This window comes from Schistosoma mansoni, chromosome 6 (assembly GCF_000237925.1).
Source record: "Schistosoma mansoni strain Puerto Rico chromosome 6, complete genome".
Taxonomy (NCBI): domain Eukaryota; kingdom Metazoa; phylum Platyhelminthes; class Trematoda; order Strigeidida; family Schistosomatidae; genus Schistosoma; species Schistosoma mansoni.
This window is the reverse complement of record NC_031500.1, coordinates 11,178,602-11,191,726: the sequence shown is the minus strand read 5'-3', so window position 1 is coordinate 11,191,726 and position 13,125 is coordinate 11,178,602. Positions and strand designations below refer to the sequence as shown.

General features: G+C 32.4%; 1 protein-coding gene across 1 annotated transcript; it reads right to left on the bottom strand.

Moving 5' to 3' along the window:
• Positions 1-1,371: 1,371 nt before the first annotated feature.
• Smp_024860 (basic helix-loop-helix transcription factor,hes-related) lies at positions 1,372-9,545 on the bottom strand (the record flags this gene model as incomplete). Its single annotated transcript, XM_018798247.1, has 3 exons — positions 1,372-2,373; positions 9,084-9,266; positions 9,369-9,545. 3 exons carry the CDS (start codon positions 9,543-9,545, stop codon positions 1,372-1,374), a joined length of 1,362 nt encoding a protein of 453 aa, XP_018653208.1.
• Positions 9,546-13,125: the final 3,580 nt, after the last annotated feature.

Sequence of the window (13,125 nt, the reverse complement as noted above, 5' to 3'; positions counted from 1 at the left end):
TTATTGATTGTAGTGAGCCACTGAATGCCTATACATCGATATTTTGACCAATCCTGTTATATTGATCCGCTGTGTAATAGGAAGTACTGTAGGGTTACTACTAGCTTTTACTTTGAGCTATATCTGATGTCATCTTAAGCCACTAAGTTGTACGACGAATACTGCCAGAAAATTCCTCCCCTAAATACCCTGGTACGGCCAAGGGTGGTGAGTTCGCTCTCCATCTCCAAATATTCTCACATGACCACGAGTATACAGCCATTGCTATGGAGATACTTCTCGCGGCAGGGGTATTGCTTGCGAAATTGAAAGGACGAAAAGCTAATGTCCTGTACTTTAACCGGTTTAGTGGATATAGAGGATCCACCTAGGGGAGTTGGGAAACTATAATTCCAAGCCAATGGTGCATATGGGTTCCAGGATCCTGAGGGAACAAATGGATTATGAACATATTGTTGGTCACCAGTTAACATAGGACTGCATCTCTTAACGTTGCCCCACTGTCTTGTGGATCAGACCTTTAGGTTGAAGGCTCGGGGTGTGGTCCCCTAAGAAAGCCACCTGCTTCGGTCTGGGACCTGGGCAATATCACAGCCCACACACAAATCAAGTGCCTTGTGTAGCGCATATGTAGCCGGTGCCCCTTTGTACCACAATTTACGCGTTCAAATAAATAAACCGGAAAACCCCAGTTCTGTATAGTTATCCTTCCCAATGATTTCCCAGCAACAGTTGGTCCTTGTTACAAATTACAAAGTCAGTATTTCTATCTACGAGATTCGGTAGTTATGCGGGAGTTTATTGTTAATTAGATGTGTTGTAGTTCATAAAAACTGATGATGCGAACTGAGCTTTCATCCATATTTATCTGAAGTAAATATGAACGTCATATGATCTTCATAAATATGCTTTTACATTACTTTATAACGTGAAATGTACAAAATAATGTAAAAACGACTTTGTTTACGCAGTAATAGTATTCAGTATTTCCTGTAGTCAGCATTCTCTAAAAAACGTAGGTATGACTGACTTTCATGTATATGTTAATTATTTACCGTAAATATTTCACACAATCTTTACGCGCTACTTATGAAAACCAAATACAGAAACAAATTACTTATATGTACACACGTATATTTTTAAAAGTGAATTTACACTACTTAAAAAGTTTTCAGTAGCTCATGCAAAATAGGGAAGAAAATGGAACAGTGCATGACGTGTAATAAAATGATATATAAAATAAATCGTTGGTATTCTATTTATTAGCTATTTTAAACTAATAATAGAGAAATTAGTAAATAAATGATTAATTACAAATAAATTGATGGCTTACAATCACGTTCCATAAATATGAATGAAACGGGCTAAAATTCAAACATATGGTCTCCACAGTCTTTCAAAACTTGTCGATTCCTTTGAACATATTCTTTCATTGCCATAGGTGAAAACTGAACTACTATTATCAATAGTATTGTTCTTTTCGTGAATAATAACGCTACGGAATGATTGGCTACCACCATCATAATTATTGTATGGGTACGATTTTGAATAATCTTCATCTTTGACTGTCAATAGTTTATAATTTAAATGACTATTTAATATATCTGGATACATTTTCAAATGTGTAGTCGGTTGAATTTGTTGCCGTTGGTGGTGGTGACATGTTTGATTGATTAATTTAGGATCTGATTGATAGCATATGTTTTGGCCAATGAAGTTATTAGCTTTATTCAATATGTTCAATGGTTGACGGACTGCATCTTTTTCAAATGTGTAATCGTCATAATTACAAGTCGGATAATAATGTAAATCTTTTGTTATTGGTGTATTCATGTTGTTTTTCAGATTTTCAGCACCAGTTATCAGTTGATTTTCTTTATTCATATCATCTGTTGATGTAAATACGATTGGTTGATAACTTAATAATTGGGAATAGTGAGGTGACGGTAATGATTGGTGTTGATGTTTATACGATGACTGATATGATATTGTTGGATAAACACTTTTAGTATTCTGTTCAGTATGATCATAAATAGGATAATTATTGATGTTCGATGAACCATTATCATTATTTTTCATAATATAATAATTGGTTGTTGCTTGGGGATTTGATTGTGGAATTGATGTTAATAAAGGATGTGGATAATAATTATTATTACGATTATCAGGATAAACTATAGATGCTGATGACGATTCAATTCCTGAAGGAAAATTTAAATTTTGCAATGAATAAATTGATCTACAGTTATTTTGATTTTGTTGCTGGGAATAAGACGATGTTGTCTTAAAACGATTTTGATTTAATTCTTTTTTAAGAAACGAAACAACCAGTTCTAGAATATCAGCTTTCTCTAATTTCCGATGATGACGTGGCTAAAATGTATAAATAAATAGATAATTGGTGATTTAATTAGTAAATTGATATATATATATATATATATCATAGATTGGCATTTACAAACTGACATTACTTGTGGCGTAGAGACATTCATCTACCAACCAGAAACTGGATTTACTGCTAAGAAGTTCTCTAAGTATTAATCTGTATGTAATATTATGGTCTACGAAATTAGAAGACATGTGTTAACTAACGAATTTTGACAATAAGTGTCTTCGAAGCAGTAGTCGTGTATGTAGAGACCATTGAGTGACCATAAGGCATTAGGTAAATATGACGAAATGATTGATGAAATAGGGAACCTTCACTAACTGGGGTGGCTAAAACATGTGTTAAGTATGCTTAACCACCACTTATCTGGACAGAGGGTTTGTAAATTGGAATAAAGCTAGAGGCGGTTAATCTCAAACGTGGCGTCAGTCTATGAAGGGACTAGCTGTTGGTAGATGCGGAATATCTAATTAGGGTTTGTGCACCAACCGCGATCAGTGGTTGGAGATGTTTTGATGTGTCTCAGGTTAATTCATTTTTTAGCTTTCCCTAAATCTTGTGTTACAACATTTCTTAATGCATTCCTTTTTGTTCCGCCTTTCCGCAAGACACTCTTAATGTTTGGTATTTCTTATCGTCATTATAACTAAATTATTTAGATCTATGCTTTGAATACCACAGATGCAGTCTCAATTATCAAGCGCCTTTACACTCTTCCAAAGTATTCCACCAAAAATCTGAACTTAAGTCTCTCAGAGTCACAATCACAAACATACATTACCAACAGGCTCTTTAGATCACGATTGACTTCATGTAAATTTGAAAGTCTGACACACTAATCAGTCACTGATAATATAATGTTTAGTAGTAACGATCAAGCTGTACTAGTGTAAAGTATTTTGATAATTTAATACAGTACCATTTTTGAACATTATGAAGGTTTCATGATAGAAATGATATATTTGTAATATCCCCAATGGATAGAAAAATTAAATTTTCTGACGCTTTGAGACTAAGGGAAAGTCACTTCTTCAAACAAGGTTTCCTTTATTTGTATGAAAAAAAATAAACTATCCAATTCTGAGGAGAAAAAATAAAAAATAGTCAGAAATCACATTGAATTACCTAATTCATTATCAACACAAGAAAACTATACAAATATATTCAATTTAGTGCGTACAGTTAACACAGACTATTTCATGTGATAGAGAATTAGAGCTCAGATGGATGCTTTCGATGATTTCTTTCATTCTCTAAGCTAGATGTTTGATATGACCTTGAGATGGAGAAGATTTGTAGCTCAGGTGGGTGATTTTGATGTAGGTTTGTTCTCTGAGCTGAATGGTTTGGCCGTGGAGCTTTCATCGTCCTTCTGAACGACATCATGATATGACCTCATGAAAAAACCACATTACATTTTAAACTCATTGTAACTGTTTGTTTAACATTACTTCAGTTTCTAACTCAGTTTGTTGATTACTCAGTGTAATGTTTGTTTTAATTTCAGTGTGCTAGTTTACTCATTATAACATTGATTTATTTGAGTTTGATGTTTATTCAAGATTAAGATATTGTTTCTATTGAATTAACTTCAATTATATTCAACATGAAATGTAACATGAGACTTTGTTGTAATTTCATATATGTGACTATTTCCTAATTAATAATTAGGTGGAGTGTGCATCAACTCTGAGATTCAGGTACATCCAGCTCACAAGTCCCAAATGGGACGAAACACGAGTCCTGGATTCCACTGCTAGCCACTATCCATCCTTAGTTATAATGCTTATGACTTAAGGCAATGTCAAGGCAATCCGTACAGGATGCACATAAGCCAATAAGAGACTGGTCGATTGTACTCCTAAACATCAATGGGAAGATTCAAACCAATGATACAAAATGAATTATAAATGAGTGTATTTTCGACTAGGGTCGTTATCGTGTTTTCGGGCTGAATAAATCTTCACTTGTGCAAGTTTTTCATGTTCTTACTTCACGTCGTGGGAATTGTAGTGATTCCTCGTTTTTCAAGTACAATTAATAGATGACAGGGGTATAACAATAGTTTAATTGTAGAGTTTCTGCTATCGTTCTGGATAATATTATCGACCTCTGTTTCATGTAAAATTAGATACTGACGATATTCTACAGAATGGCAATTAGACCACCTAACTTGGCGAACACAATAATACACTAACAGTTTTTCTTGGTCAGTGATCAGAATTAAGAGATCTAGTCAATTTTTAACTTCACTACTACACTATCAAAATGATACCAATTTGGATTCTAATTTTAATTATTACCTTCCGGTCTACGTGTTGTAACATGTAACACCAAAATGTATACTTATAACATTGTGTACTTTTATTAGTCAAGAAAATTACTTTAATTGTTGCTATGGTTTCAACGTGAACTATTAATTTTTGTTAGAACACTCAAAATCATTGAACAAAAGCTGTTCCCTGCTATAGTAGTATGGTGTTTAATGATAAAGAGAATAAAATGATAAAGCTTAAATTGTTTGAGGTGACGATATGTTTATATGTGGGATGGGGGATGAAATGTTAATAGTCATCTTTCCAAGTTACTCAAATTTATTTTTGTTTTTTACGGGGTCATTGATATATGTATTTTAAACTGTTGTTATGAATTAATGAATCCCAATTATTCACAGAATTTCATGGTATATTATAATACTAAATTTTGTACCCAACAGCATTGATCTGGTATTGACAACTGCCTCACAACTGACATGGTTGAACTGCGCTGGTCAAAACTTCTCACTAGACCTTTAGAAATTAGTAAGTACATAATTATTATTATTATTATTAAACGGCGTTTGTGGAGATTGGTGAATTTCATTTGTAGTATAATGTGAAAACTTTTAAAATTAATCAATCCCCCCCTTTTTTAGTAATCATATCCTGCACGTATAATCTGTTCCAAAATCAATAACTATCCAACTTCTTTTATAAACATCATATTAATTTACATTGTATCATTGATGTAATAATGAAAACTTGGATCAATATACATATTCGTTTCAAGTCGTACATTATTTTTTACTGACAATAATATCGATTTTAATAGAATATTGGCTGAATTATAATAATCACCATTTAATTGTTAATTTATGTAAAGATAGATTTTTTAAACTTAACAACTACTTTACAAGTTACTTCTCTTTATGTACCACATAATCATAACGATATAATCTTTTTTATTAGGAGGGGGTTTTGTGGAGAATTTAGTAATTTTATATAGTTGAGATCATGAGTCAATTGAAGTTATACCACCATGGAAAACCTGGAAGCACTGAACAGCCGTTTCGTCCTATTGTGGGACTCCTCAGCAGTGCGCACCCACGATCTCGCCTCTCGAGACTCCAACCCAGGACCTATCGGTCTCGCGCACGAGCACTTAACTGATAAACCACTGAGCCGGCCGGCATCCAACAGTGTTAATGTCTAACTTCAACCAACCCACGAAATTGAGCAACCATTCACCAATGTCTTCAGTGAGTTGATATCTCACAACAGACCTGGTAGAACTGCAGGAAATACCTCATGGAGCCAGTCACTAGTGAGCATATGATCATTATCAGAAGGGGGGTTTTGTGATTATGGTTGAGATCATGATTCAATTGAAGCTGTAGACCACCATAGAGGATAATTATGTTTTAACTGATAAATACTCTTATAAGTATTATATTGTCAAATAGGTAATTTTATATTAAAGGAGAATAATAAGTTTCTCTCGTTGTTTTAAAAAAACCCACTCTGTATCAATTATTTTTCGTTATTTATATATATAACAATACTTAATGATCATTAATCAATAATCTATCTCAAGAGTATATATATATATATATGCAGAGAGAGGGAGGGAGAGAATTAGGTGGTGCGTATGTGCTAGAGAATTATTGATCCATTTAAAAATTTAAAAATATAACACCTGTGTATGTTTGAGATATTTAATTATCTTACTAAAGAGGATATATATATAAATCGATAGATAGATAGAGGGAGGGAGAGAATTAGGTGGTGTATATATACTAGAGAATTATTGATCTATTTAAATATTACAGGTGTTATATATTTTTAAATTTTTACATAGATCAATCAATAATTATCATATTTTATTGGTTAGATATAATAATTAACTATTTCTTATATTTATCTTTTCATGTATATGAATAATAATAATAATACGGAAAACAAGTAGTTCCTCTTTATTTTTTTTTTTTAAAAAAAGAAGAATATCATCCTAAGTAAATTGTCTATTGATATTAAGTTTCATTTTAATGATACTAATTTCCTTGTCTCTATTTGTTTTTTGTTTTTTTTTTTTGGTAAAAAAATTAAAGATAACTATACACGTGCATTATGTATATTTCTTCTATTCTGTTTTGTTATAAACAAAAAAAGTATTTATCTATTTGTAATTTTAACGTCTTTTGTCAGTTTTTTTTTCTTTTTAAATACTTAAAATATATAAATAATATAATGTGATGAATGAATGTTTCATTATTGTTTTTTTTATATATGTTGTTGTAGTTGCTTTGACGTTTCTTATTTTTTTAAATAAAAATAAATCAATAGTAAAGAAAAAAACACCCCCTTTATGTCAAAATTTATTAGTTCAGCCCTATTTAGGTATGTCTAAGTAAAGATATGAATATATCTTGTCACTATTCGTTTAATCAAATATAGATCTTTGGACATACTTAACATTGAATAAATATATTCAATTATGTATAGAAAGAAGCAGTTTTTTAAATCTTTCTCTGAAAGAAATTATGTATTCATTTTTTTGTACTATAACTATAAACTGAATTTTAATTGGAAAAAAACTCTTGAAAATTTTGTAATGTTGCATATCTTTCTTGCATTAATTTCATGATGAATATTTGTAGTTTATGATATAAATTTTAAAGGTGTTGTGTCCTCTGGAGTGGATGGTTTAGTCAAGAAGCTTTCAAAGTTCTTTTACATAACATCAATAATACATGGATATTTATTTAATTTAAACACATGAACAATGGTATAAATGGGCACCCAAACATATACGTGCCACAAAAATTATTCTATGTGTACGACGGCTGGGATACTGCCCGGATGTCCAAACCGAAAGAGGTGGTTTTCTTAGGGAGCCACTAACCTAGGTTTTGGTTTAAAGTTTTAATCCATAAGGTAGTGGAGCGATGTTAGATGCGGCCTGATGGTAGTCAGTGATGAACAACAGGTTCACAAACCAGTTGTTCTCTCAGGATCCTGGAGTACATATGCACTAGTGATTTGGAAATAGGGCTTACCAATTCCCCTAAATGGATCTTCCGTACCCTCAAGCACGCTTTAAGCGCTAGACATTCCCCTTTCGTTTTCTCAATTTCCTAAACAACACCTTACTCAGGATCGAGTTAGATATTATTAAAATACCGGGTGAGTACGTTGACTTTATTGACCCACAGTTATAATTTCGAATGACTTTCTGTCTAAAGTGAAAATCACTCAGTACCATAGGGAATTATTTTACCTGATTAAGTTACATTGAGATGGATTAGCAAAGAAGGCTTAGTTATCTAGTGAGAATTGAGCTATTATACTGAGGATTCCCATCATTGATCAGACACTTTTATTCCACGTTAAGCTACGAAAAAAAGCCATTTAATTTAACGATTCAAGCTAGAGGAAGACAATGAAGTCAGTGGTAGTTTAAGTATAATCTTAATTCATTTTAAGGAATCAGATTTAACGAATATTGTATATATATATATATATATATATATATATATATATATATATATATATATATATATATATATAGGTTATTTAATCATAGACAACATAGGACCTGTTAGGAATACGTGTCAGTTCAATGAACCAAATGTTTGACAAAAATGGCAAGAAATGAGAATCAGTGGGGAATTTAATATCAACTCCAATAATAAACTAAACACAAGAAATAAAGTACATGAGAAGGAACAAACAAAAATGAATTATGCGAACACTAGACTCAGAACTTTCAGGAACATAGTGAATGACTATGACTATAAAGTTGAGACTGAATTTTCGATCAGATCATCCAATTTCTCCAGCTATAAATCACAACTATTGAGTTGAACCAAACCCATAATTCTGTAATTACCGACAGGGTTCAAACTGTCGGTGAATAGCTTAATGGACTAGTGGTATCAATTGATCTACCTTTCTTCTGCTTTTATTCAGTCCACTACTGTAACAACTAACGTTCAAGCTTGGAATAGGTGTTGGCCTAGAACTCACAGCATATCCACTCGCCACCTCTGTTGACGAATGCTAATGACAAGGTACCTTATGCTGGTCTTGTGTATTTCTGTTTGTCAGGTACTATTTCCATTTCAGTTATCGAGTGTTTTAGCCAACCGTCATGCCAAATATTATCTTTGTTTAAGAAAACATGATTATTTATATCATTTTGGTCAGAGTTGGGAATGACGTTTAAATCAAACGGTTTCACATAAATTAAGAGTTAAGTATGGAGACGATTGTTTAAATTTTAATCTCTGACATCATTAAAAGTGAACATATTATAGCTAATAACTAGTTGGTTTAACCAAGATAAAAATCTGATATAGTGAAATTCAGTCCGTAGAAAAATTGAAAATAGTACTACTATTATTACTAATAGAAGTAAGTAATGGATCAGAACTTACATTTTTATGTAATAATTTCAAGATAAGTGTCCTCAAATTATCTAATAACGCGTTGATACGATCACGTCGTTTTCTTTCCGTCATTTGTTTAGCCATTCGACGATCATGTTTTGTTGTAGCCAAACATTTTCTATTCGTTTCACTATTTGAAGTCAAGTGACTACTAGTCAGTGGCAATTGTTTCTGTGGTGATAATGATGACATGGGTGGTGGTGGTGGTGGTGATGATGTTATCGCCATAGGAGTTGAAAAAGGTAATGAGCATAAAGATCCTGATGTGGTTACTACTGTTCGTGTATTTTTCAACAATTCTCTTCGTTCTTTCTCGAATATCATATCATTTTTTAATTCTTCTACTTCTTCATAGCTAATTTCTTGTTCTTCATTTGAATCAATTAATGAAAATGATATTTCATTCAAATCTGATTCTGATGTATTTGAACTATAGTTTATATGTGACATAATTTCCAGCAAAAAGGTAAACAAACTAATGGTAAATTATTTTCAAATTATCTATTGAGCATATTTTTAAGGAGTATAAAAATATGATTATTTTGTGGGAGGGTTTTGATTGGTCCACATTTCCCATTTAGTGATTGGTCAATATTTGTAAATGGATGATATGATACAATTTTTTTTATTCACTGGTTGTCCTACTTCTGTTGTGGCATTTGACGTCGTTTAAAATAGCTCAGTATTGTATAGTTATGCTGTGCAATGGACACTTCAAAAGCCAATTTGATAATAATAATAATAATAATGTTTTACAGTTTAATCTATTCAAAATTATCGCGAACGGAAGTTTAAAATGTTAATAATTAAAATCCAACCGTGTGTTTTGAACGCCATGTGTACACTGTGAGATCTGGAGATTTCTGGGTTTGGCTTAAAGAGTTTAACACTAAGATCAAGCAATTATCTCATTTTCTCCGGTATTAGATTGTTCATGAGGTGATGACATCAATCAGTGACGAAAATTGTCTCTAAATGAGAAAATATCTAAGATGTTTCATGCAAAAGCTTCATGATATGCTAGTATAAGAGATGTTTGAAATAAGACTATGGGTAAACAACCTGCACAGTGATATCAGGACATGGAGTCATTGAATTTGAAACTGGACCTAGTTGGTTGGTGTGTACTACGTAACTGAGGTTCGCGCAATCACCGTAACCAGTGGATAAAGACGTTGAGTGATACTTCTCAGAATCAGTTGCAGTGTCTCAGATATATTTATTCTTTGTTTCCCTTGAGCTATCGAATTTTAAAGTTATCTTATGATTACAACCCCACCAGTTCATTCTTTCTTCCTGAATTATATTACATATGCCTAATATTTTAATGCTGTTACTCCTTCTAATATCGAAACAATCCGCTCAAATTGTGCATATGCTAAATAAAGGACTGGTCAATTGCAATCCTTAACATCAACGAGTGAATTCAATGAACCTTTACAAATTTCATTAAAATTCATTCCCGTTGCACAAGCCAGTAGCTAACCGGACTCAGTGGTTAAGTGAATGAAGCTTTAAGTTTTTAAAGAGAGAGTTACTGGTTTCGAGTCCTGATATAGACATCAACAAAATTAAGTTGCGGGTACATCTAACCGACAAATCTCAAAAAGGGTAAGACTCATGTACTAGATTCCACTGCTAACCACCATTCAACTCTTTGAAATAAATATAATAGTTTGTAATTGTTGAAAACAATTTTAACAAAATGTTAATTAAGTTCGACATAAAGAAATGTAAGTTGAACAGATTTAATTTATTTTGTATTGGTTGTTTGGATTGCAACTGATCAGTGGCTATCTGGGCTCAGTAACTAAATGGATAACGAGATGGCCTTTGAAGCAAATGGTACTGCGTTCGAGTTCCGGTATGAACATCAACTCTGGGATGCAGGTGTATTCAGCTGACGCGTCCCAGATAGGACAAAACGCGAGTCCTGGATTCCATTGCTAGCCACTATCCATCTCCGTTTATAACAAGTTGAACAGGTTTTTTCTATGTACTTCAAAAAAAAATAAATAACGAAACTTTCATTTGCTACTTATTTTTGTCAAATCAATGGTTGGAGACAATCATTTTCCAGTTTATGTATAATTCCATTTTTCCTGTAGAGTGTGTCAACCGAAGAGTACTTCATATTTTACATCATTCTATCTGAAGATCATTTCTATTATCGAAAGTGACCATTTTTATTTCTTGATATACAGAATCCAATCAAGATTATTAATTGGATAACATAAAATTGATTATTACTTATTGGTTAATTAGTGTAAGAGTCTTTTTATAATTCAAAAGTAGGATTATATTCTGAAGGACTGAGGTTATCTGCAACGTTTTCAACGTTTAATCTATGTACTATGTCCAACATTTTCAACCAACTTTCATTCAGTTATTAAGTGAGTAGTACATATTAGAGTGTGATTTCAATTAGTGATTTTATTTCAAGTCCTAACGTAGACTAAATTGTATTTTGTGTCCTGTGTATTCGGCTACGCCATGTGGTAGCTAGTTATAGATAACTTTAGACGCTTGAAATGAAGTATTTAGGTGAAAATTACATTCTAATATCCAGTGCTCTCTTACTGAGTAAACGGGAAAAGTAATCGGAAGTACTCGATACAATCAGTTTGTTGGACACTTGCAAATTTGAAAATATTCTCAGACTTCTAAAACGTCATGAAGAAAACGTACCGTCTATTTTTAGGACAGATTTAACTAGGATAATATATTCAGGATTAGTTGGTCCAATGATCTATTGGATTTCAGCTCAACTGATATAGATGATGAATGTACTTAACTTAAAAGTTTGAGATAACTTATTTTAACCTCATATATGAACTATAGTGTGTACTTTTAGTAACTGGGATATCTTGGTTCCTAATTGTTATTGTTTTTTCAGGTTAAACGAATATCTTTAGATGTTATCACTAACTTTATATTATCATTATTATTGTATGTGTACTAACCACTTAAGGTCATAATATTTTAACTATACACATTATTTTAATGATAATTAATGTATGTAATCACGCATATATACCTGTGTGTTTCCAATGATTTATTGTTTAAAAAAGTGACTATTTAATTTCGGTAGGAAATAATTTAATAATGTTGATAACTTGGCATAAGTTGAAGTCAGTAATGTTGGGTGTATTTGTGTGTAACTTTGTATACGTGAAGACGAACGACTCCATGCCTGACAAATTTAGGATAAATTTACCTTCATCTAAGTGTCATTGAACAATATTGGTCACAAAATAAATTATAACAGATGGTAACAATAAAAGATAGTGATAACTTGTTTTGTTCATTCTTTCGATAGAATAGGTTTTCAACTGATAGTTTATAGTTTGCATCACGGACTGACATTATTTAACCAAATATTGAAAGGTAGGAGACAATGGACATTTATTTCGTATTAGTATGACTCTTTCCAGCTGTACGGATTCGCTACTCTGCTGGGGATCGAACCCAGTGACGACTTACTGGTATAAAGGTTAAGGTTTCAAGAGGAGGCTTGGAGATGCTGGGTTCAATTTCTAGATAGGTTGCGGATGTGTATTCCTGAGAAGTACCGTACTATAACGAAAGAGTTGTTCAGTCCTATCTAATCCTAAATGGTTCCTTAATTAGTGTCAGTCCGTGATGTAGGCCATAAAAATTCAACAATCTCCGTAAACCCTTGTACCGATGTTTTATAGATTTATTAATAATTCATGACTGAATCTCACAAAAAATAAACCATCTCATTTGTTTTTTAAGATTCGAATACAGGTTGTGAGGTGTGTTTAAACCAACTGAAAAATTTCTTATTGAGATTTAAAATAATGTAACATATCTTGACTCCACCTGGAGGTAAAGGAACTTTGCTAAGAAAGTAACAACCAAATAATTATTTGAACCGTTTAAACTCTGCCCCGAGAGTTGAAGAATCTCTATTTAAAAGAGTTGTATCATTTCATGATGAAAGCCGAGATTGTTCGGAAGTCACAAAGGCAATTATCCTCCCGATAATCTGAGCAATAACTGGAGC